The following is a 25,440-nucleotide window of genomic DNA, read 5'->3' as shown; positions in this document are numbered from 1 at the left end:
TTAGAGAATATTCTTCATTGAATGTCATCCGGTGGCAAATACTCGATCTGCTCCCGCTAACCACGCTCCCTTCGGGGTTTACCCCATGTCAATTAGAATTGTTTTTCCCGGTACCGGTTGTTACTTGATTCGTCTCTTACCTGTTTTTGGTTCCACGTGTTATGCTATTATTCGACTATTTATTATGAACCAATTTTACCCTATGCAATATTATCCCTAAGTATTCATCAACAACATATTCAGACTTAATGTACTAAAGATTAGACTGAAAAAGAAACATAGAACTACTTCAGTGATGAAAAAATAAAGAAGTGACAGTAGAGGAAATAAAGAAGTGACAGTAGAGGAAACAGGCCTCAAAAGAGAGAGGTGAGGGACACACCAAAGGACGATAAAGCTCTCAGCTGGGACGGATGATAAAGCTCATCTGATCCAATATAGAGAGTAACAAATAGGAAATACAATGGTATAATTAAACAGGAATTAAGCGGCCGTCATTCTAAAAATTATATGTCAATTTGACGTCATTTGATCATAGACTTATGTTCCAGCCTATGAGTTATGTCAAAATCTACATGGACGAAAGCACGCTCAACTTCAACAAGTTGCTCCAATTTTTCCTGCAGCGTTTCACCAATATTATGTGCCTGGTTCAGGAACATGTCCTCCGGCAGCACTATATCAACCTCCACAAAATATTGTATGCCAAAATTATATGCTCTAACAGTATCAATGTGTTTGATCCTTTCATGGTGATTCCATATAAGATATGTTAACTTTGCTAGAAATTCGGGTGGAGCTGTTCTTCCAATAAGTGACCACACATTTTCCATCACTGTCTTTGCCCATGTGCTCATTGTGTAAAGTGCTATCTGAAACACATAACAAAGGATGATCAGTTGTCCATAGGAATGCAAAAATATCTCAATTGCGATAACAGACAAGGTATATAGATTAAAGAGTTCGTGTGTTGTAATTCTAAACTCACAATTATAGCTCCAGTAGGATCAATCCACCAATAGAAATGGATGGCTAAGACTGCTGCCGCTAACCCGATTGAGTTGGTAATGACATCAAAGAAATGGTCTTGAGCATAGGCCCTTACAATTTCATTTTTGAATCTTCGGCAGTAGATCAGAAGCATAAACTTGACCACAGTGACAGAAACCATAATTCCGATCATCCATTTTTCCTTCTCAGGGTCCATATCAGGACGAGACTAATCATTAAGCATAGAACCAGAAAAACAAATCATTAAGCATGGAACCAGAAAAACAAATTGAGGTTAAGTGTCAGGCATATTACAAAATGAAATTCCGGCAAATTAGAGTTCAGTCCTTCAATACAAAATGTATTGTGTAGGAATAGTCCTTATTAATCTATGTTGCATCCTCGTATCAAGACTAGTCGATTTCAATTAGAGCACAAACAGCTAGTTTACCATTATACATAGATTAGAGGGCCTAACTTGTACATGCTACTGCAAATTCCTTTTAGCAGCAATTCAGCTTCTAATTTTGGTCTTTCCTTTTGATCCTTAAGATCAACTACTTTTCCTAAAGCACTCACATCGTACATAAAATCTATCTCATTTAACATAAAAGCTAGTGCTAGTTTTCAACAATATAAATGTCCATCAATGTGAAGAATGAATTACTTGGGACAAAGTACTACCATTTCAACTCTGTAAATAATTTAAAATCAATTGTAGAAGTACAAAAACCTAGAGAGAACTCCAGGCTACTGACTTTTAGGGGAAGAAGAATTATGAATATTTTTAGCATCCCACACAGGTTGAGCTCTAATCGCTTTATATGACCTCGAAAAATCCTCATCTCATGAGTGAACTGTTGTGTTGAATTAGGTCCAAAATTTATTTTGCTTAACATGGTATCAGAACCTTCTAAGATATTTTATATTTTGCTGCCAAAATGCACTTTCTGGGGAAGTTCTTTATCAATTCGACATTAATTTTACAAAATACATGTATTTGGAAATTCAACCTTGTACCAGCTCACACATGACACATCCATCTCACAACACACTTGAAGAGAACCAAGTTACATACCTTAGTTATGAGTTCTTTACCAGACTCGAACAATATTTGTAATCCCAGGGTCGCCATTACGGATGCAAAAACAACTATACCCTGAAAATATTGCAGCAGATCAGTTCAAACAATAAACAGAAATTGGCGAAGACATCTTTTCTTTTTCTTTCTTGGGAGCTGAAGGGATATGTTTTTTTTCTTCTTTTTACTTTAATTTCGGAGAAATACCCTGAAACAAGGGTGTTCGTTGGAAGAAATTAAAACAGTAGAAGACTCACCACTGGCTGCATTCTCTTCTTTCCAATTGGATAACAGTATTGGTTTGGCGTTTTCATTGCATGAGAAGTGAACCACAGAATAAATCCAGCTAAGAGGTCTAATAGGGAGTCTAAGGTAGACGCAATTACAGCCAGTGATCTGCTGTCAATAGAAGCATAGATTTTAGCAATGAAAAGAGCCATATTTGCTATGTTTGACACAAGAATAGCCATCCTTTCGCTCTTAGCATGTTGCTTCAATTCATCCTGAAAAACAACATCTGAGATTTGAAATTGCAAATTATAGCTTTATGAACAACAATAGAAGATAAACACAAGTTGATCCACAAACACACGAATTTCACTAAAGGTGATTGTATATATTGGTTGACAGTGCAACAAAGAAAAGAAAGTTATTTTGACGACTAAAAAATTGTGATGATTAAACTGATAAGAATCTGCCAATCTCATAGACCAACCTCAGTTAGATTTCCAGGTAAGTAACCACATTCATTAATTGTGTCCATCTCACTGAATCCTTCAAGCAGCCTTTCTTGTTTTTTGTAGTATTCAGCAACTTTTCTCTGATTCCCTATACATGATTAACACGATTCCATCAAGTGATCAAGAAAGTGAAGACGGAAATGGAAAGTTTAATTATCTGAAACAATGAATCTGATTATCTGAAATCACCTACTTAGTATATCATTCCTAAGGGTATGATAACTTATATTCTTGAATATGTCCATTCCAAATAAGAGAGCCTATTTCAGTCCAAGAAAGATAAGTTTTTAAACTATTAGCTTCAGCAATCAAAGCATTTGGTCAGGGAACATTTACAAGTAATTAAGAGCATATTTTGGTCCAACAAAGATGGATTTTGTTGCCTGCTTTGCATATCACCCTTACAGAGTATCAAGTGAATTTTTGTTCCTTAACTGAAAATAAGTAACAACTTCAGTCTACCATTCCATCTATCATATCAGTCCAGTCGACCCAATATCTTCTTATCTATATATAACTCAAGAGACCAACTTATGATCTCGCGGATGGAGAGGGATTTGAACCCCCGGTATTCTATAAATACTTTGATTTTCAAGACTGACTCTTTCAACCGCTCAGACATCCATCCCCTTCGCGCTTCCCCCACCCTATCCATCCGCGGGCTGCTAGGTAGTCCTCAACCTGGTAGTTAAATTACCGGCGCCTTCTTAAATTTTAAGAGAGTAAATATGAAAGAAAACTGTAGAGTTGTAGAGCAAAATCAAACAGGACTAATAACCTTGAACAAAATAAAACACCAAAAACTCTTTGATATCCGTAGTTTTATATGCAAAAGGGAAGAAATGTGACTAATTTCTTTAACAAGTTTACCTTCTCAACAAACAAATTTTTTTTACAAGAATGAGGTCAAGTATATGATTTGAAGTTACTTCAAATAAAACATTCTTAGGGGTCGCTTGGTAGGAGGTTTAAAAATAATGTTGAATAAGGTGTATCAGTAACGATGGTATTAATAATGTTGAGACTAGTTATACTATCATTAATTATATTGAGATTATTTCTTATCCACCGTTTAGTTTGGTGTATTAAGGCATTGCATAATTTCTTAAAAAATTGATTGTTTACAAATATACCCTCCACAAAAATATGGCGAAAAATATTTGGAATAGGTTTTGAGGGATTTGAGGGGCAGTTATGTCTTTAACCATGTTTATACAAGTATTAAAAACTCTTGCATTGTTAATACCATAGTTTGTTATGTTTTAGTTATACATTGGATAATACCAAATCGGAGGTATAACTAATACACATATGTTGAAAAAATGTACCAAACCAGGGATTAGTAATGCACAAATTAAGCTAATGCTTGCATTATTTTTATTTTTATTTTAATATCTCTACCAAACGACACCTTAGTATGAAAAATCAGCAATACAAGCTTCAGAATATGTTACATGATCCTGTGCATCCCGCACAACTGTTCTTGGAGACTCGGAGTATTTAAATTTTTATGATTTTGTATTTACTAAATTTTTAGATACAACTTTTCAAAATTCTTCTTTGCCAAGCAATTCTCTTTTCAGTGATTCAAAATCGTAACTCTGTGCTTGTCCCACATAATTAAAGATAGTAAAGGATTTGAATAAAACCATCTACCCGTTTTCCTCTTCCATTAGTTGGAAGATGTAAATAAATAATAAGGCGCTAATATTTGACCATTTCCCCTCTTAAACCAATTAAAATTGCTAGAGTGGAAGAAGGAAAATTAACAAAATAATATTCTGCTACAGACAAGAATTGAAACTTTAAGTAAAGTACTATTAGAAACAAGATTGTAATTTCACCCTTCAGCCTTCAACTCCCAGAAAATATCAAACTCCAATATTCTATATTCAGAAACTAAAGAACCATTTTTTTTGTTTTGGTAATGCTAATGAACCACTTGAAAGACGATAGTATTAACAATCAATAAGTTAGGTAATAGTCATGATCAGAAAGAGTTGTTAGATATTATAATAATAACACTAGAATACTCTAAGGTTACAAATTAAAGGGTCAAAGGGAAACTGATCGAGTTTCAAAGGCTTCAGATATCCTAAAGAAAAATAACAAACACTTTAAGTGTAAGGGTATCTTCAAAGGTGCACTATTTTTTGCACAAAATTTAAATTTGGTATTTTTTTTTTTTGCTCCAATGGAACACCAAATCTTGCACCATTATAGTGCGTAAATAGTGTGGTGCGACACTATTCATCAACACCAAATTTGATTTATTATTATTTTATTCATCTTTTTTATTTTTTTTATTTTTTTGAACTTTTAATTTATCATATATTGTGTATATAATTAATTTTTATATTAAGATATTTATAATTTTAATTTTATACCCTATTTTTTTGATATTTTAATTTTTGTATATATTATATTTATATAAAATTATAAGTTAATTTTATTATTATTATAATTGTATAAAAAGAAACATAACCATTATTTAAAAATAAAAAATGCAAATGTAAGATATCTAATGTTGCTAAAGATAGAATTATATGTGGTGAATATGGAAAAAAAATTATATAAGTGGTGAATGTGAATTATATATGATGAATATGGAAAAAAAAAAGATAGAATTTGTTTGAAGGAAATAAAAAATAAAATTTAAATAGAAGATAATAATATAATATAGAAGAGAGAGAAGAAATATTCTTTTTAGTGTAAAAAATGGTGTAATGGTTGGAGTAAATTTGGTGTGAAATTTGATGTTAGAGTCGGAGATGGTCTAAAAGGATACATCTTTGTATACGGTAACTCTTTAGCTTTAAATTTTCAATTAATGGCAAGTTCTTAATAGTACTTCCTCCGGTTCACTTTAAGTATTTTTTTTTTACTCTTTTCACACATATTAAAAAATTCACCTTTTAGAATTAATTAACAATAAAATTGATCATTTTAACCTTAATTTGTTCATTAGAAATATAACAAACTACTCCTAGATTCTTTACTCCAAAGACAACTTTGGAAAGAAGAAGTTAATTCATTCTTAATATATGAAACAATCAGATATTGTAGACCACAAAAAAGGCCAAAAAAATCACTTAAAGTGGACCGGAGAAAATAGTTAGGATCAAAATAATTAATATTTAGTATGAATTTGCACATAAAATTTTAAATCTTTTTGAAATTAAATTTACATATTTAGAAATTACATCAAAACTACTACTATAAATTACCATAGTTAATTTTCCAAAATATTTAAAAAGCATTTGTAAAAAATGTGGTTAAAAAAAATATTATTTGACTCCCCAAAAAATAATAGATTAACATGGAATATAGGCACTAGAATAATATATGCAAAAAGTTTTCCTTTTTTAAAAAAAAAAAAAAAATCCAACATGTCATGTAAAATAAACAGGAGTACTTGAAAAGTAAATGCTAATGGCATGAGCTGAGGAATTACTGAAAACTCGTAGGAGACGGAGGAAACTGAAAGATTGATGATCAGAGGAGCGGCGTTGGGGAAGATGGAAGTCAGTTGTGTTGAGCTTCCACGTCGGCCCCAAAGTCATGGAATGATCAACCACTGCCTGAGCAGCGGGAGACAGCAACTCCGTCCTAAAACTGTCGTCCAGTGTGACACTATCATTACTGCGACTGATTTCCATGTTTAGATGAGTAGCTGCTGGTTAATTATGAACTTCGTTGGAACTTTGAATACTGTTTATACTGGAATAGTTATTATTAGGAATTAGGAATACGGCATGAATATGGACAATGGGAATGCAAAGGATCCGTACCACTCACCCACCGTCCGTCCAATCAAGAAACCACGCACACTCGCTTACGTTAGTACTTATTACTACTACTTACTGTAATATTTTTATTTAAAATCTTTTATGACCCCAAGTACAACCTAAAACACAGGTCCTACCGGCCTACCCCACGCAGCCCCAGCCCCAGCCCTAAAGGTGTTAATCGGGCCGGGCTAGCCCACTAACAATCCGATTCGACCCAATTCAGTCCGGGTTGGCCCGGTTCGGTAAGGCAGGGGAGGGGGACAAGTTGGCTAGGGTAGGGGGTTCTGTCGGACAGGGTTGCGCCTTTTTTCTAGGGGTGGCAAATGGGCGAGTTGGGCTAAATTTGGGCGGGTCAAGATGGGTTAGGTCAATAAATGGGTCATTGCCCAACCCAGTCCAAAGTGTACTTGGGCTAAGATGGGCTAGGTCAAGATGGGCTAAACAATGGGTCATAACCCAACTCGCCCAACTTGACCCATGTTTTAGAATCATGTTCATCTTGCATAAAAAAAGTGTTTTACCTAGTTGACATGTCTCTTATCATTGTGTCTCTTTCTATTTATAGGGAACATGTTCCTAAAAACCCTAATAGTACAAGTGCAGAGAATATCCACTAGAATATTCTCTTTAAAAAATAGAAAATTAAAAATACAAAAAAAAAAGTAAAAAAAAAATTTTGAGGGGAGGGGGTTTTGCGGGTGGGGGAGGGGGGTGGGTGGTGCAGAAAAAAATAAAAAATTGAAAATACAAAAAAAAAAGTAAAAAAAAAAAAAAAAAATTTTGAGGGGAGGGTGGGCAAGGTGGGTGGATGGTGCAGAAAAACAAAAAAACATAAAATTGAAAATACAAAAAAAAAAGTAAAATTGGGGCAACTAAATAAATTTTTATATACAGTTGGATTGAGATACCTTTTTATTTTGGGTGAGTTTCATGGGTTGTATTTGAGCTGTTTAATGGGTCAGAATGAACTATAAAATATAATGGGTTTACTTGGGCTCAACCCAAATTGACCCGTGAGCTAAAATGTTTGTAACCCAACTCATTAGTCTCTGGGCGGGTTGGGCGGATTAGATGGGTTTGGGCTCAAATTGCCACCCCTACTTTTTTCCTACTGATGTACCGGAACCCTGCTAGCTCGCTAATCTGTTCAAGAGTTTTAACCGTGTTTTCAGCCCGGTTTAAGTTGTAAATTTTTTTTTTTTAAATTCTGAAAGTTGTCAATGGTCAAAATCAAAAATGACTGTTGGGCAACGGCCACTTTTTGCACTTTTAGCCATTTTGGCCTATCTTCTTAGTAAAATAGCTCATCCACACCTAATAATTGATAAATTACATTTTTAACCTTTTAATAACTACTAGATCTAGGGTACGCGCTTTGCGCGTGTACTTATATCAATGAATGTTAAATTTTAAAAAATATATAAATATTACTTCCTCTATTTTAATTTACATAATACATTTTTCTTATTAAAATAAGATAGACAGATAGATGCATCCATAGATGCATCCGTGTACATTTTTGTTGTTGTGGACATTACATAGTAGTTAAAATTAAATAAAGCTCTAATGTTATTTGTTTTTAGTCCTTTTATATTTAAAAAATATAGTTTTTGATTTGCGACTTTGAATAATTTTGATACATGATTTTAACTTTGTGAGTTCGATTTTAATAATTTTGATACATGATTTTAACTTTTTGAGTTATAATTTTTTTCTATCTTTTTCTTTTATGTCAAATATCAATAAAATTTACTGTCTTCAGCTTTTAGAAAATATAATTCCACAAACCAGAACTTAGTTAATTTTGCTAGTAAACTCACGAGTTTATTGATTAGTGCAACTTCAATACTAACATCTGTAACGGTAATTATTTCATTTACCAATTGATGTGATTTCTGACATTGATCAATTATTTGTTTGACTGGAGTACGTTCTTGTTGTTAAAATAAATATTTCATATAGCTAATAATTTCATATTTTTTGGCCTATTTAAATGCTCTTGATTACTAATAAATACTTCCTCTGTCTCAAACTATTTGTCGTATTTCTCTATTACAAACACCTAAAGAAAATATTATTTCGAAGGAATTTTTAACTATTTAACCTTTATTATGTTATAAATATAATATCTCTTTATTGAATATTTACTTTATTTATGTCTCATCTCCATTTTCAAGAACAATTACTACTAAAAATATAACAAAAAAAATAATTTGAAATAATTACTTCTAAAATGACAAATAATTTGAAACATCTATTTTTAGAAATTACGATAAATAACTTAATATTGAGGGAGTAGAAATTAATTCCCTTATCTTAATTATATTTGGCTTATTTTAACTCTAATTTCTCATCTAGCTTGACTTTTAGAATATCAATAGTACTTAGAAAATAAAAAGAAGAATTAATAATAGTAGTTCTTTTCTTCAAATTAAAAAGTGGTAATAGTTCGTCATTTTTTGCCTTTAACGTCTTGAATCCCAATTTAATGCTTAGTGGCGAGACACTAAAACTTTGAAATTTGAATTCCTAAAACGTATTTCAATGTCAAAATTAGTTCTATATTTGGTCCTAAAAATTAGGATTTTGAATTATAAAAGGAAAATTTCAGTTGATTTTATTGTATTAAATATTGGGATTTCTTACTATAAAAATTAAAGTTTAGTTAATTTTAAAATCCTAAATATTAGAAAATTAATAAAATGACTATTTATTCATTGTGAACTCTATTTTTAAAGGGCAAAAAAGGCGAACGACATTTCGCTAAGGGCCTTCGTGCTTTTAATATAATATAGATAAATAGCCCCCCTCTTCTTCATTTTTCTCACAACTTTCTCTCTTCTTCTACTCTAATTCTCTCTCAATTCCCTCTTGATTATTGAATTGCTTATTGCTCTCAAGTTTTCTATTAATTATATTTCAAGTTTTATCAATTATTTACGGTAGCCAACACAAAATTACAATTATCAAGTGAAGTGTGGTTACCGTTTTTGTTAAGTTCAAGTTAAATCATGTCTCGTGCTTCTAGAGTGCATTCATGTGTTTGGAACACTTTGAGGTGGTAGAAGAAAATGAAGAAGTTCGCAAAGTAGAGTGCAATAATTGAGGTCGAGTTTTAATATTCGTCGAAAGTGGGAGGGCACGGCTGGTTTAAGAAGGCATATCAAGGGTTGTCTTGAGCATCCTCCAGGAATTCGTATTTAAATTGATTTGAGACAATTTGTGTTATTTTGAATTTGTTAGACTTATTTAACCTTAATGTGTTAGTTTATAAGACAAGTTAATTTGAAGTATTATTGTGCAATGAAGATATGAAATGAAAGCCTTTAAGGTTTCATCCTTACATATTGGTCTTACTAAATAGTTTTAAGTAGCCATTTAGTTTCAATTTTCAAATTCAAATTTCAAATTTAAAACTTTAAAGTTTAGAAGTCTAATTTTATGCCTTAAAATACTTATTTTATTATTTAAAATTTGCAAACACTTAAGTAATAATTACATTGAACAAGAAAACATAATACACTAAAAAATATTAACCCGGCCCGGTTAGGACCCAGTTAGCTTGAACCCGGACAGGCCCGCCAAAACCCGAAATATCCCAGCCCACTACAAGCCCGGAACCCCAGCCCACTAACCAGCCCGCCCCACTAATCGGACGGGCTATTTTTTCCCATGTCTAGCCCGTCCAGGAAACACCCTTACCCACCCCAATGTTTCATTCATTAAAATGATCTAAGCCAAGCTTCTTCAAGGCCAAAAATATTTTATTAATTAAAAAATTACTTTTTTTAAAGTTAAGGTGTTTGGTCAAGCTTTTATAAGAAAAATAACGTTTTTGAGTAGAAATAGAAGTAGTATTTTAGAAGCAAAAAAAAAATAGTTTCTCCCCAAAATTACTTTTTTCAAAAGCACTTTTGAAACAAATACACTTAGAACTACTTTTTAAAAGCTTGGTCAAACACTAATTGTTGTTCAAAAGTATTTTTCAAATTAATTAGCTAAACACAAATCGGTTCTCACCCTAAGTACTTTTTTGAAAAGCCCTTTTAAAAATAAAAACACTACTCAAAATAAGTTGTTTCTAAAAGTTTGGCAAAATAGGCTATAATACTTCCTTTATTTCATGTGAATTATTTGTTTAACAAAAAATTTAATTAAGAAAGAAAAAATTTTAAATATATCATCTGTGTGGCTATAAAAGTTTTTCATTAAGGATAAAATTAAAAATTTAAAGTTTATTTATTTTAAAAGGCCAAATACATAGATGCCCCCTAAAGTAGTCCAAATAATCCATCTGAACACCCCCAACTATGTCATTTTTCCATCTGAACACTTTAACATGCCTTTCTCTGTTCCACTTAGACACATCACTTTAACACTCAAAAAAGGTTACACTCATGTTATGATGCATTGCTAACGGGTACAAGTGAACAAATCAAACTCTGTCACATTTTTTACATTGCCACATACATAAATAAAAGGTTAATTTGCAAGATTCTAATCGCAAATGCGAGACTCGCTTTTGCGAGATTTTTGCTCGCATATGTGATTCATGAGGGGGCTGGGGAGCTTCGTATTTACGAATTTAGGTTCGCTTTTGCGATGGGGGTGGTTTTCGTAATTGCGGAGTTATGATCACATTTGCGACCCTAGAGAACTTGGGACAGCTTCGCTTTTGCGAAGCCAATTCCGCATTTGCGATGGTTTCCTTGTTCGCATTTGCGATCATGATGTTACATTCGTAACAATAGAAGAGTTGAGGCATTGATCGCATTTTCCATTAGTTGTACGCATTTGCGGACGTCGCAATTGCGATTCTTGCAACTGGGTATAAGAGGAAAATTTCGGGACTTAGCTCATTTTATACCATTTTTCAACCCCCAAACTTCATAGAGGCAAATTGTGAAGAGGGATTTCTTCTCAAATTCATTGGTAAGCATCATTAAAAGGTTTTCAATCAATTTTAACTACTTTTTCGTGAATTTTAACATCAAATCTATGAATTTCAAAGTAGAAATTGGAGGCTTTGGGTATACTTTAGAGATTTTATAAAATTGAGATTTAGACCCCAAATTGAGGTCGGATTTCAAAATAAATTATATATCCTAGCTCGGGGGTGAATGGGTAATCGAGGTTTGATCTGAATCTCGAATTTTGACCACGTGGGCCCGAATTGACTTTTTGTTTACTTTTGAGATTTTGGCCAAGATTGAACCTTTATTAATTGGAAATATTTTCATTAGCATTATTTGACTTCATTAGATGATATTTGACTAGGTTTTGATTGTTTTGAGTTGTATTTCGAAGAAAGATGATATTGGATTGTGAAAATTATTCCGGAATGAGGTAAGTGTCTTGCCTAACTTTGTTGGAAGAATTTTTCCTACTAATCGATATTGTTTGCTACATACGGGGGTGATGCATATACGAGGTGACGAGCGTATATGCATGTGCCAGGGTTTCCATGCTCGGGAGGCAGAATTATATACTTCTTTGTACCTTTGTTGAACTTAGTGACCCTTTAACATATGCTTCTTTTAATTTGGTGACTAATAAACTCAATTAACTGTGTTAGCAATCATGCTAGAATACATGACATCTTAAAAAGAATTTAATTTGTTGTTTTCGAGATCCATTGCATACTTAACTTGATCGTGGTATCACGAACCTATATTTATACCTATTATTGTCATGTTACTCAAGCTTCTTTATTACAAATAAGATATGATGATTGGGGCCTTAGGGTTATATTTGGCACGATGGATATTTTTGTGTGGTTGATAAGATATTAGCGCAATAAGTATTTTCGTGCGGTTTGAAATTAGATTGGTTTGTTGGTTATTACCATGCAAAAAGAAAGGAAGCTAAAATTCTGTTATGATTACTCGTTCATTAAAATCTTGCATGCCCTTTTCTTTGGTTTCTACTAATGCTTGTTGTTTTGTAAGATATCTTCCATTTGAGTTCCTTATGTAGTTACCTTCGTGTTTTTCATTTGGCATGTTATTGTATAGCAATGTGTTTACCTTGTCTATTACTATTACACCTATGTTTTTACTTATTTTACTTCTGCTACGTGTCCTCTTCGAATTCATGTCTTTCCTTGTTATTATCCCGTGTCTGTTACATGCCTCTAACTATCACGTGATTTATTTGTTAGATGCCTTAACCTACTACATGTTTTCACTTATTACATGCTTTCACTTACTAAATGTCTTCACTTACTATATGCTTTTACTTACAATTTACCTTCACTTATTAAATGTCTTTACTTGCTACATGCTTCTACTTGCTAAATGATTTCGTATATTGAATGCCTTCATTTGTTCCATGTTCTACTTGACAAACATCTTTACTCGTTTCATGTCCTACTCCCTTTTGCTTAACTGGATTGAGTGACCTTTAGATTGGTTGTGTATTATGCTTTGTGGAAGTCTTATCATTATATACAGTAGACTAGCTTTAGATATTGGACTGCTCATCTTACTTTGTTTGAGTTGTATTACCTAGTTGGATACCACATGTTTGTTTTCTAAGTTTTACGTTGTGAACTTATCCTATGTTTGGTTGTTGTTGTGGTTTCATATGATATTACTATATATTGGGATCAGATTGCACGTTGCAATATTGTTATTAAACTGGGATCGGGTTACACGCCACAATAGTATTTATTGATATTGGGATCGGATTGTACACCGTAACAGTATTTATTTGTATTAGGACCGGGTCACGTTGTAACAATATTAATTGAGATTGGGATTAGGTTGCACGCTGTAATGGTATTTTTGTTTGTGATATTTGGTTATGATCCTTGCGCGTACTTCCTGATTTTTGATTCATTCACATAAATGGGTATGAGGTTATAACTTGTTGCTATGTCTGTTAACTTCTCCATAGCTCTCCAGTTGACGCTCTTACCATTATTCGACATATCTCTTGCCTTGTTTCTCCTGCTTATTATCTGCACAGGTACATAGTAAGTGAGTATCTTTAACTTAAAACCTCATCATCACTTCACTGAGGTTAGTCAAGATACTTACTGAGTGCATGGGGTCGGTTGTACTCATACTACACTTCTGCACCTTGTGTGTTGGTCTTGGAGCTGTATAGCTATGAAAGACAAAGCCATGCATTAAAGATGTACCCATGTTCCATATTCAAGCTACCTCTTGTTTGTGATAGTTTAGGATTTAAGTTATGTTTATGTAAACTTTAAACAAATATTGTATATATACTTCATATCGAATGTGCACTGACGGCTTGTGATGTTGCGGATAGGCTATGAAGGGTTGTGGATGCTTGATACCATTGTGATGTGTTGTCCAGGATTTGATATTGATGTGTTGGTAGATCTTCTAGTTTTTCATTTGTGGGATGAAGCAGATTCTTATATCTTGTCGACAAGTGTAGACTTTGGAGTATTAGTCGTTGTCTAGTTTGACCATGGCGGGATCATGGGAAGGTGTTGATTTGAGTCTAGCTGGTAGGTTATCTCCTGGGTGGATAGTTGAGGTCGTGTGTTTTGTATGAAGCTTCTATTCAGTGGGGTGCATATACTATTATTTTGGAGTATTTGAGGAAATTGGGTTGACTACCACAAGGATGAGGGTGCACTCGGCAGAGTCTTTGGAGTGTTTGATAACTAGTGTTACGTGAGTTTATGAAGTATTCAGCTGATTAACAGTGCAAGGCCAAGGAAACTATGAAGGAATTGTATTGTGGATTACCGACGATGTATTCTATGGCTCCGAGCCAAGTGGGGGAGTCTGCTATCGGCAATCAGATTACAAGGTCATGTGTCGTATTGAATTCTGGACTAAGCGACGCTCGTAGATTAGCTAGAATTTGAGAAGGGTTTCATCGAGGATGATTTTGAGAAAGAGCTTGGTGGATGCGTGAGGTACTACATATTATGGGTATATAGAGGTCTCTGGATGATTTAGGTTTGATGCTCGTTGTGGATGTAGTGTACAAGGAAAAGAAATCGCTTGGTTGCTTTTTTGAATATTCATAAGCTGGTGAAGCACGTGTTGTTCAGTGTGTATTGGAGATGTAATGGATATTTGAGCAAGGTGAATTACTTTCGAGGAGAATATGATGAGTTCCAGTTCATATGTGGCATTTAAGGATTTTTGGATTTGTGTATGCTTAGGGCTTGGAATCAGTAGTGGATGGTTCTTGGAATTGTGGTGCTTCTATATCAATATGGACTCTATATGGCAGTAATAGAGAGATACAGAAAATGGCTTCAGATTTGTAGAAGGTCCCTTCAGAGCGAGCATTTTAGGTGAGTAACTTTTGGGTTTGGCAGCCTACATGACTCGGTTGAGTTAGAGGATATCAGTTTTGATGACTTGATTATGTGTTAACAGGTTTTAAAGAATTTAGGATGGTTATGACCACGGCTCAGGGTTGATGTCTTCTACGAGTATAGAAGGTGTGTTGCGTGTGGTGGTGTCCTCCCGGATTGAGTTGAAGGGAAGGTTCTTGGTTGATGAGGTGCTCATCATGATTGTGATTCAGAGTTGATTATGAGGTTTTCATATTTTTGCAAGTTAGCATAATAGTAGCGATGCACCGTGTGGGATTGAAAGTTGCGAGTACTAGGTTGCAGTTTAGTCTTGAAAGGAAGGTCATGAGTTCTAGATGGCATGGATGATTTTAGATGTTTAAGAAAATGTTGGCACTATTTGATGTCGCCTAAGAAGAGTGCGCATTTTAGAAGGCACATTGTGTTTTGACTTGCGGATGCTTGACTAGTATTACGATGATCGCCTGTTTTTAGGCTGCTGAGGTTAAGGTTTTGCTACGTGGTGCAAAAAATTAATGTGAGTATTTTCCATAAGACGATGTAGTATGAGTAATGTATCATCCATTTGAGTAGTGGAGTTGGGATCAGGTATGGATATTTTGGTATTCATGAGGTTTAGAGACTGGATATTCTCGTAGGTAGACTATTCCTTGGTTACAGACTATGACGATGATAAGAATTTGATAGCTAAGGTTGTGTGTTATGGATAAGTTGTTATGGAACTTTGGAAGGTTATGTACCCGTTTGGGAATGATCGGAATTGACTTGGGGACTATTTGTTGGCCCAATGAGAATGTGTGTCCTATATCGGATCAGATTTGCTTACTCTTATGCAACTATCACCGTAGGTACATCATCGGGCGGAATGGACGTTATTCGTGCCCTGGTCTATGTTATGTGTTTCTCTTTTATGCGACAGGTTGTGAGGTTATTTGGTGATTCGCACGCATGATGTAATCTTGTTTGGGCCTTGTGGCGATATATGATAGAGATGGCCCTTTTGATGTTGATTTTCTTATTGCGCTCTAGTTGTGCTTGCCTTTTTCTTTGTATTGTGTTATGTATATTCAGCTCTCTATAGTTATATTAGTGCACTCTATTATGTTTGATGTTGATGCAGATGTGCTTAGTGAGCACGTGCATTGTGGCTCGATGGGTGTCACTATGTAGATTGATATATTTGGGATCGGGTTGCGCACCGCAACGGAGTTATATGGGATACCCTACCTTATGTTAATTTCGTGTGTTTTGTTTTTCTTTTATGGATGAGTTCATGAAATTATGCTTTTGTTGTTGTATCAGTTGTACTTGTTGGATAGTCCTCGTACATTATTTTCTTTTCATTTCTTAATATATATATGAGTTATTGCTTGTTTGGTGTACGAACCGCATCACGTGAGGTTCCATGTGACTTTTGGTGTGACTTGTAAGTTGGGCTAATTGTATTGGGTGAGACAAGGTTTTTGGACCTCGGGTTTTCACTATTGTATTGGGATAAGGAGTGTTTGGGAGAACAATACCATATTTCCGCTCAAAATTTGGCAATGGACCTTGTCGGACAAGAGAGCTCCTTGACTTTTTGATTTCATGGGTGGTTACGAGTTTTTGCATGTTTCTTTCATCATTAGAAGCGTTGTGAGGTTTCGTAGCGAGGGTTCATTTGATGTGAAGTATATTACTAGTACCGGGTTTGGTCATGAGTAGCTATTATGGTCAGAAGTTATTGTTGTGAGTATATGACTTATGTGGAACATTGTGTGATTTGACCTTGGCAGTGTATTGAAGGTTGATGCAGCTGGTTGGGATTTATACAGTGTATATATACAATGATCGGATTTTATAGGGGGTTTTGAATGTTGGAATTGTTCCACGCCCTATAGGCTAAGTTTGAAGGAAGAATCTTTAGTCAGGGGCATGTTTATGGACTTATGTGGACCGAGGTAGCATGGGATTGCTCATGGATATGGGTATGATGAGTTTATTCAGCTATATGATGGCTTTGGAACGACTCTTGACACGTTCGAGGACGAACGTATGTTTATGTGGAGAAAAATGTAACGACCAGACCAATCATTTTGAGTACTAGATTTCCTTTTTTGGAGACTTTTCATAGCTCTATTTTATGATTATGACTTGCATGTGTGGTCCGTGTCAATGTTTGAAAAATTAAAATGTGATTTTTGAGTTTAAAATGACTAGAGTTGACCATGGTCATCGTTTTTGGTAACGAGCTCGAATCAGTATTTTGATGATTCCGATAGATTCGTATGATGATTTTGGATTAGTATATATGTTTATTTGGGGTCGCGGGTCACCCAAGACTGTTTCGGCATATTATGTGAAAAGTTGGCAAATTGAGTTTTAAGTTGAACTCTTTGAGTTTTGATGATCGATTCTTGTTGTTTGGTGTTATTTTGGTGATTTCGGTGAGCAAATGAGTTTATATGATGTTATTACACTTGTGTGCATGATCATATTGGAGCATGAGGGGCTCGGGTGAGTTTTGGATGTTCTGCGGACTACTTTTTTAAACTTAATAGGTTGTTGGTGTTGTTGATTTGCAGATCTCGTATTTGCGAGATTCTGATTGCAAATGCGAGACTCACTTTTGCGAGATTTTGCTCGCATCTGCGATTCTGGAGGGAGCTAGAGAGTTTCACATTTGCGAAGTTAGGTCCGCTTTTACAATAGGGGTGTTATCGCAATTGTAGAGTTATGGTCGCATTTGCGACCCTAGAGAACTTGGGACAGCTTCACTTTTGCAAAGCCAATTCAGCATTTGCGATAATCCTCCTGCTCGCAATTGCAATCATGATGTCGTATTTGCAACAACCAAAGATTTGAGGCACTAATCGCATTTGCGATCAGTTGTCTGCATTTTCAGACGTCACAATTGCAAAGAAGGCTTTGCACTTGCGATACCTGCAGCTGGGTAAAAGAGGAGAATTTTGGGACTTAGCTCATTTTACACCATTTATCAATCCCAAACTCTATAGAGGCGATTTTAGAAGAGGAATTTCTTCCCAAATGCATTGGTAAGCATATTTAACTAGTTTTTAATAAATTTTAACTACTTTTTCGTGAATTTTCACGTCAAATCTATGAATTTCAAAGTAGAAATTGGAAATTTTGGATAGAATTTAGGAATTTTGTAAAATTAAGATTTAGATCCTAAATTAAGGTTGGATTTCGAAACAAATTATATATCTGGTCTCGGGGATGAATAGGTAATCGGAATTTGGTCTGAATCTCAAATTTTGATCATGTGGGCTCGGATTGACTTTTTGTTGACTTTTAGGATTTTGGCCGAGATTGAACCTTTATTGACTGGGGATGTTTCCTTTAGCATTATTTGACTTTGTTAGATGATATTTGACTAGGTTTTGATCATTTTGAGGTATATTTCTAAGAAAGACGATATTGGATTGTGAAAATTATTCTGGAATAGGGTAAATGCATTGCCTAGCTTTGTTGGGAGAATTTTCCTACTAATTAATGTTGTTTTCTCCATGTAGGGGTGATGCATATACGATATGACGAGCGTATATTCATGTGCCATGGTTTCTATGCTCGGGTGGGGGAATTATATGTTTCTTTGTGCCTTTGTTGAACTTGGTGATCCCTTAACCTATGCTTCATTTAATTCGATGACTAATAAACTCAATTAATTATGTTAGCAATCATTCTAGAATATATGACATCTTAAAGAGGATTTATGTGCTATTTTCGAGATCCATTGCATACTTCACTTGATCGTGGAATCAAGAACCTATATTTATACTTGTTATTGTCATGTCACTTGTGCTTCTTTATTCGTAATAAGAGATGGTGATTAGGGCATTAGGGCTATGTTTGGCATTATGGGTATTTTGGTGCGGTTGATATGATGTTAGCACGATGAGTATTTTTGTGCGATTTGAAATGAGATTGGTTTGTTGGTTATTACTGTGTGAAAAGAAAGGAGGTTGAAATTATGTTATGATTACTCATTCATTAAACACTTACATGCCTTTTTCTTTGGTTTCTACTAATGTTTGTTGTTTTGTAAGATATCTTCCGTTTGAGTTTCTTATGTAGTTACCTCCGTATTTTCCATTTGGCTTCTTACTATAAGTTATGTCTTTACCTTGTCTATTTCTGTTACACCTATGATTTTACTTATTTTACTTCTGTTACATATCCTCTTCGAATTCATGTCTTTACTTGTTATTAGCTCATACCTGTTACCATGTCTCTAATTGTCACGCGATTTACTTGCTAGATGTCTTAACCTGCTACATGTCTTCACATTCTACATGCTTTCACTTACTAAATGTCTTTACTTACTATATGCTTTTACTTACCATATGCGTTTACTTATTAAATGCCTTTACTTGCAACATGTTTCTACTTGCTACATAATTTCGTATATTGAATGCCTTCATTTGTTCCCTGTTCTATTTGACAAACATATTTACTCATTTTATGTCCCACTCTCCTTTGCTTAACCAGATTGGGTGACCTTTAGATCGGTTGTGTGTTATGCTTTGTGGAAGCCTTGTCATTATATACGATAGACTATGTTTTGATATTGGACTGCTCATCTTACTTTATTTGAGTTGTATTGCCTAGTTGGATACCGTGTGTTCATTTTCTTAGTGTTACATTGCGAACTTATCCCGCGTTTGGTTGTTGTTTTGGTTTCATAAATATTACTGTTTATTGGAATCGGATTGCATGCCACAATAATATTTATTTATATTGGGATCGGGTTGCATGACACAACAGTATTTATTGATATTGGGATCGGGTTGCATGTTACAACAGTATTAATTCAAATTAGGATCGGATTGCACGCCGTAAGAGTATTTGTTTGTGATGTTTGGTTATGATCCTTGCGTGTACTTCATGATTTTTGTTTCATTTATAGAAATGGGTATGAGGTTATGACTTGTTGCCATGTTTGTTAACTTCCCCATAGCTCTCCAGTTGATGCTCTTACCATTATTCGACATATCTGCTTCCTTGTTTCTCCTGCTTATTATCTGCACAGGTACATAGTAAGTGAGTATCTTTAACTTAAAACTCGTCACTACTTCACCGGTTAGTCAAGATACTTACTGAGTACATGGGGTCAATTGTACTGATACTACACTTCTGTACCTTGCGTGCAGATCATGGAGTTGCGTAGCTACGGAAGACGAAGCCATGCATTGAATACGAACCCACATTCCATATTTAAACTACCTCTTGTTCATAGTAGTTTAGGACTTTAGTTGGGTGGGAGGTGTCATTCCTCACGTTTACCATTGTCCCCACACTTCACTTTTTCAACACTTTTTAAGTTCTGTTTATGTAAATTTCAAATAAATATTATATTTATTCTTCATATCGAATTTGTAAATCTAAATCATAGTGGCCCATGCCTTATACTACTAGTCCTTGGGGTAGTTATATTAAATTTGGTTATAGTTTCTATTATATATATTGTTGATTTCACAATTTAGTTGTAACTTTTGCCTTACCTAGCGGGTTGAGTTAGGTATCATCACGACTTAGTGAAATTTTTGGATCGTGGCATTGGGCAATAAGTGTTGAAAAAATAAGAATATAAATACTGGAAAGGGTGATTGTTACGACCCAAAATCCAACTAGTCGTGATGGCACCTAACCCAACCCGCTAGGTAAGCCAATTTAACAACTAACTAGTCCCAATAAAATTTAATAAAGCAATTAAGTAAAGAAATATCTGAATCTGATACATTCTCCAAGGACTGGTAGTACAAATCATGAGCTTCTAAGATTAGAATTTACAAAGCTGGTATAAATAAATACATCGTCTGCTTGAAAAGTACATAAACAGATTTTTTTTATATTCTAAGGCTACCATGAACAAGAGGCAGCTACAATCGAAACGTAGGCACGTCTTCAATTCCATCTCCCGTCGATCAAAGCAACACCAACAGCCAACATCTGCACGCAAAGTGCAGAAGTGTAGTATAATTACAACCGACCCCATATACTCAATAAGTAACAAACTTAACCTTAGCTTGAGAGTAGTGACGAGCTGAAACAAAGATCGGGTCCAACACCAATAACTAATAATAATTCATAACAAAGTAAATCAAGTAATAAAAGATGTAACTCGGAGATAAAATGCTCAGCTTTTTCATAGTTTCCATAGAAAAATAGTTCCGCTTTTCAAATATATTAGTGAAAACCCAAGTCTTTTACCGAAATCGTCGAAAATACGAGTAAGTTTGAAAACTTTAATTTTTCCCAAAAATCCTTTCAGTAATAAATAAGATGTTTCATTTTTTTTTCCAGATATCAAGTGAAAAATACCTCTCTATGCCTGTATGTCAATATGTGTGAGAAGTCATGAATGACGTGATACCGTACAGCATGAGGAAAATACATCTCTATGACTGTATGTCATGTGTGCATGTCAATACAATATATCTCGGAGATGAACTCATGTACTCACACTCTCAAAGTACTCAATCTCACTGTCTCACACTTTTCACTCATCATCCTCAATCACTCAGTACCGTATATGGTCAATCTGGCCCAGGGAAGATCCATCCCGGAATATATACATTAACTGGCCATCAGTCACTCAGTACTGAGTAGAGCCAAATCCAGCCCGTGAAGAAGATCCATTCCTAGGATATAAATGCTTCGTACAAGATCCATGTCCAGGGAAGTCCGATCCCATAAATATCACTCATAATCAGGTCATCGGCCCCACTCAGTCATCAATCTCTCTAGTCCCTCGGGCTTACAATGCCATAAAACTAGCCCAAAATGATGATATGATGTGTCAATAAATGGTAACAGAGATTGAGATATGATATGCATATGAATGCATATGACTGAGTATATAAATCAATGAAAGCAGATAACACAACAGCGGAAATGACCTCAGTGGATCCCAACAGGATAAGCATGTAGCCTAAACATGGTTTCTAACATGGATCACGGCTCAATAGCTCACATATGTAAAAATTTCATGGTAACAGGTAAGATCAGGAGTACCACAGAAATAACGGAGTCATAATTCACACGGTGCACGCTCACACGCCCGTCACCTAGCATGTGCGTCACCTCAACACCAATCACATAGCACGTAATTTAGGGTTTCATACCCTCATCACCAAGTTTAGAAGTGTTACTTACCTCAAACAAGCCAATTTCAATATCGAGTAAGCCAAGCGATGCTCCAAAAATTCCATCTCACGTGTACCGACCTCTGAACGGCTCAAAGCTAGCCAAAATCAACTCAGATACATCAAATAATGCCAAAGGAAACAAACTCATCGATAAGTGTTGAATCTTTAATTAAAAGCCCAAAATTATCCAAAAGGTCCAACCTGAGCCCGCACCTCGAAACCTGACAAAATTCACAAAATCCAACAACATATTCAATTACGAGTCCAAACATACTAATTTCACTCAAATCCGACTCAAAATCGATGTTCAAAATTTAAAAATTCACATTATGAAACTTTAGGCTAAACCCCCCAATTTCTCTTAAAAATTCATCAACCAATTACCAAATATGAAGATAGATTCATGGAATAAGATCAAAACCAAGTGTCGAATACTTACCCTCATCCTTGTGATGAAAACTGCTCCAAAAATCGCCTCAATCCGAGTCCCACATCTCAAAATATGATAAAAGAACCAAAACCTCAATTTTTATAGCTTCTGCCCAGCACTTTCCGCATTTGCAGACAAATCGTCGCATCTGCAACCACTGCTTCTGCGGTAAATGTTTCGCTTTTGCGAAGAGCCCTTGCCCAGCAACCATCGCTTCTGCGATCTTTAACCCACTTCCGTGATCGTGCTTCTGCGCACTTGAACTGCATCTACGGTTGCACAGGTGCGCCCAAGTACCCGCACCTGCGATCTTCACGCCCAGCTCTCCTTCACGCTTCTGCGATGACACTGCCGCTTTTGCAGCTCCGCACCTGCACCCAATACTCCGCAGGTGTGGTCACACTAGAACCAACAGCCTCAACAATTCAACATGAAATGAAAATGATCTGAACCTCGTCTGAAACTTACCCAAGCCACTTGGGACCCCGTCCAAATATACCAACAAGTCCCATAACATAATACGGACCTACTTGAGGCCTAAAATCACTCGTAACAACATCGAAACGATGAATCGCACCTCAATTCAACTCATTCCGAAACACAGCAAACCAACCCGAATGAACCCAAATTTTGCGCACAAGTCTCAAATGACATAACGAAGCTATTCCAATTCCCGGAACCACAATCCGAATCCGATATCAAAAAGTCCATTCCCGATCAAACTTTCCAAAAATCCTACATTCGCCATTTCAATCCAAACTAAACCACGGACCTCCAAATCACATTTCGGACACGCTCCTAAGTCTAAAATCACCCAACAGAGCTAACGGGACCATCAAAACTCCAATCGGAGGTCAAATACTAAAAAATCAAACTTGGTCAACTCTTCCAATTTAAAGCTTCCTAGTTGAGAATCATTCTTCCAAATCAATTCCAAATAACCTAAAAACCAAAATCGATGATCCACACAAGTCATAATACATCATACGGAGCTACTCATGTCCATAAATTACCGAGCAAAGTGAAAATGCTCAAAACGATTGACCGGATAGTTACAGAGATAACATAGAAGTGGTTGCTGGGAGGGAAGAGATTCTTGCAAGTGTAATTCTATTAAACTTGATGTGAACGTTGGGGGTGATGAGTATATTGATAGCTTTTAATATATGAAGTGATGGCGTCGATGAGGAGTTAAATGTGGAAGCAGAAATTGGTATTAATTTGCCAAGTAAAAGGAAGAGCATCAAGGTAAGATATGATAAAGATTGTGTATTGGTTATCTTTGAGATTGGCATGATAATTGAGAATGGAGATAAATTTAAGGAGGTCATAACTAAATATGCTATTCCATACATGCAAAGTTGAAGCATGACTAACGAGCAACTTAGAGTGAGGGTGATGTCATGACCCCAAAACCAACCCGGTTGTGATGGAGCCTATCATGGAACTAGGTCAGCCGACACATTCCCAATATAGTTCAACATTTCATTAAAATTTAAATAACAACCTTTTTCAACTAAAATTACCATAAAAGATATAAAGTCAAAAACCAAAAATGCAAAAATATAAGCCCGACCTTGGGTGTCACTAAGTCGTGAGCAATACTACAATTGTTCTGAAACATAACAAGACCAAAATAATCTGAAAGTAGCCAAAGTATACTAGAAAGAAGATAAAGGAGGAGAAAGGCGGAACTGTGATCGCCAGGCAGCTACCTCGCTATCTACGGTGATAATCCGCGACTGGAATAGTCAACAGCCGCTACCGTGACCTGAGATACCTAAATCTGCACACAAGGTGCAGGGGGTAGCGCGAGTACACCAACTCAGTAAGTAACAAGTCCAAACTATGGACTGATAGGTAGTGACAAACTAAACCTCGGCAATTATAACACATTTAAATTGTACAGCAAAGTAGGCATGCTGGCAATTCAATTATTCAACTCAACAGTAAGCAAAATACCAATCTGAATAATGTGAATATAAAGCTCAACAAATCTCTACATGTCAATGCCAGAAATGTATGAAAATGTAGCGTGTGCTCCCACTCTCAAGTGCTCAACCACTCGGTACCGCATATGGCCATTCGTCCCAGGGAAATCCATCCCAAAATATATACAACACTAACTTCAAGTTAACCGGCACCAAGGAACAAGGGTAAAACAACCCTGAGGAGAAATCCATATCCAGGTATCAATACTTCGGACAAATCCATGTCTAAGGAAATCCATCCCTCAATAATATCATCCACGCTCACTGGGGGTGTGTAGACTCCAGAGGGGCTCCTTTCAGCCCAAGCGCTATAACAAGCCAATGAAGGCATACTCAATAATCTGCTGCGGCATACAGCCCGATCCCATAACTATCACTCATATTCAGGCTTTCAGCCTCACTCAGTCATCACTCTCCAGTCTCACATGCCATGAAACTAGCCCGAAACAATGATATGATGTGCCAAATAACAACAATCGAGACTAAGACATGATATGATATGCATGAACAAGACTGAGTAAAGTATATCAATGAAACTAATGTGAGGACAGCAAGAAACGACCACTCGGGTCTCAACAATATTTGCGGGAAGCCCTAACATAATAATTAGCATGATTTAAAATTCATTTCCTTAATAATATAATCACAACACAGATATCAACAAGAAAGAGTCACCAAGCGTTGTCATGGAATGAACCAGGCCATAATTCTCACGGTGCATGCCCACACGCCACTTGGCATTTGTGTCACCTCAATATTTAACATATAACACATAGTTTGGGGTATCGAACCCTCAAAACCAAGTTTGGAAGCGTTACTTACCTCAAACCAAGCCAAATCCTACTCCGCTACGCCCTTATCTCTGGAATCGGTCTCCAAACGTCTCGAATCTAACCAAAGGCAATGCAACGCAATCAATATAGGCCAAGGAATCAATTCTAAACGAAAAACTACC

General features: G+C 35.5%; 1 protein-coding gene across 1 annotated transcript; it reads right to left on the bottom strand.

The window, feature by feature from the left end:
- Positions 1-327: 327 nt before the first annotated feature.
- Positions 328-6,622, bottom strand: LOC104213593 (metal tolerance protein 9-like). The gene is made up of 6 exons (XM_009763123.2): positions 6,266-6,622; positions 2,787-2,899; positions 2,329-2,574; positions 2,069-2,149; positions 989-1,219; positions 328-872 (listed from the first exon to the last, which is right to left on the bottom strand). The coding sequence occupies exons 1-6, from the start codon at positions 6,468-6,470 to the stop codon at positions 525-527; spliced, it is 1,224 nt and encodes a 407-aa protein (XP_009761425.1). The 5' UTR covers positions 6,471-6,622; the 3' UTR covers positions 328-524.
- Positions 6,623-25,440: the final 18,818 nt, after the last annotated feature.

The sequence above is a fragment of the Nicotiana sylvestris genome, chromosome 6 (genome assembly GCF_000393655.2).
Source record: "Nicotiana sylvestris chromosome 6, ASM39365v2, whole genome shotgun sequence".
NCBI lineage: Eukaryota > Viridiplantae > Streptophyta > Magnoliopsida > Solanales > Solanaceae > Nicotiana > Nicotiana sylvestris.
The sequence above is the reverse complement of the archived record's forward strand: the minus strand, read 5'-3'. Positions and strand labels throughout refer to the sequence as shown.

Bases quoted from the DNA above. Each gene is read 5' to 3' on its own strand.
- LOC104213593 (XM_009763123.2), bottom strand. From the start codon at position 6,470: ATGGAAATCAGTCGCAGTAATGATAGTGTCACACTGGACGACAGTTTT. The intron at 2,150-2,328 runs GTGAGTCTTCTA...CAATATTTTCAG, and splicing joins AGAAGAGAATGCAGCCAGTG to GGTATAGTTGTTTTTGCATC. The intron at 1,220-2,068 runs GTATGTAACTTG...CTTAATGATTAG, and splicing joins GTAAAGAACTCATAACTAAG to TCTCGTCCTGATATGGACCC.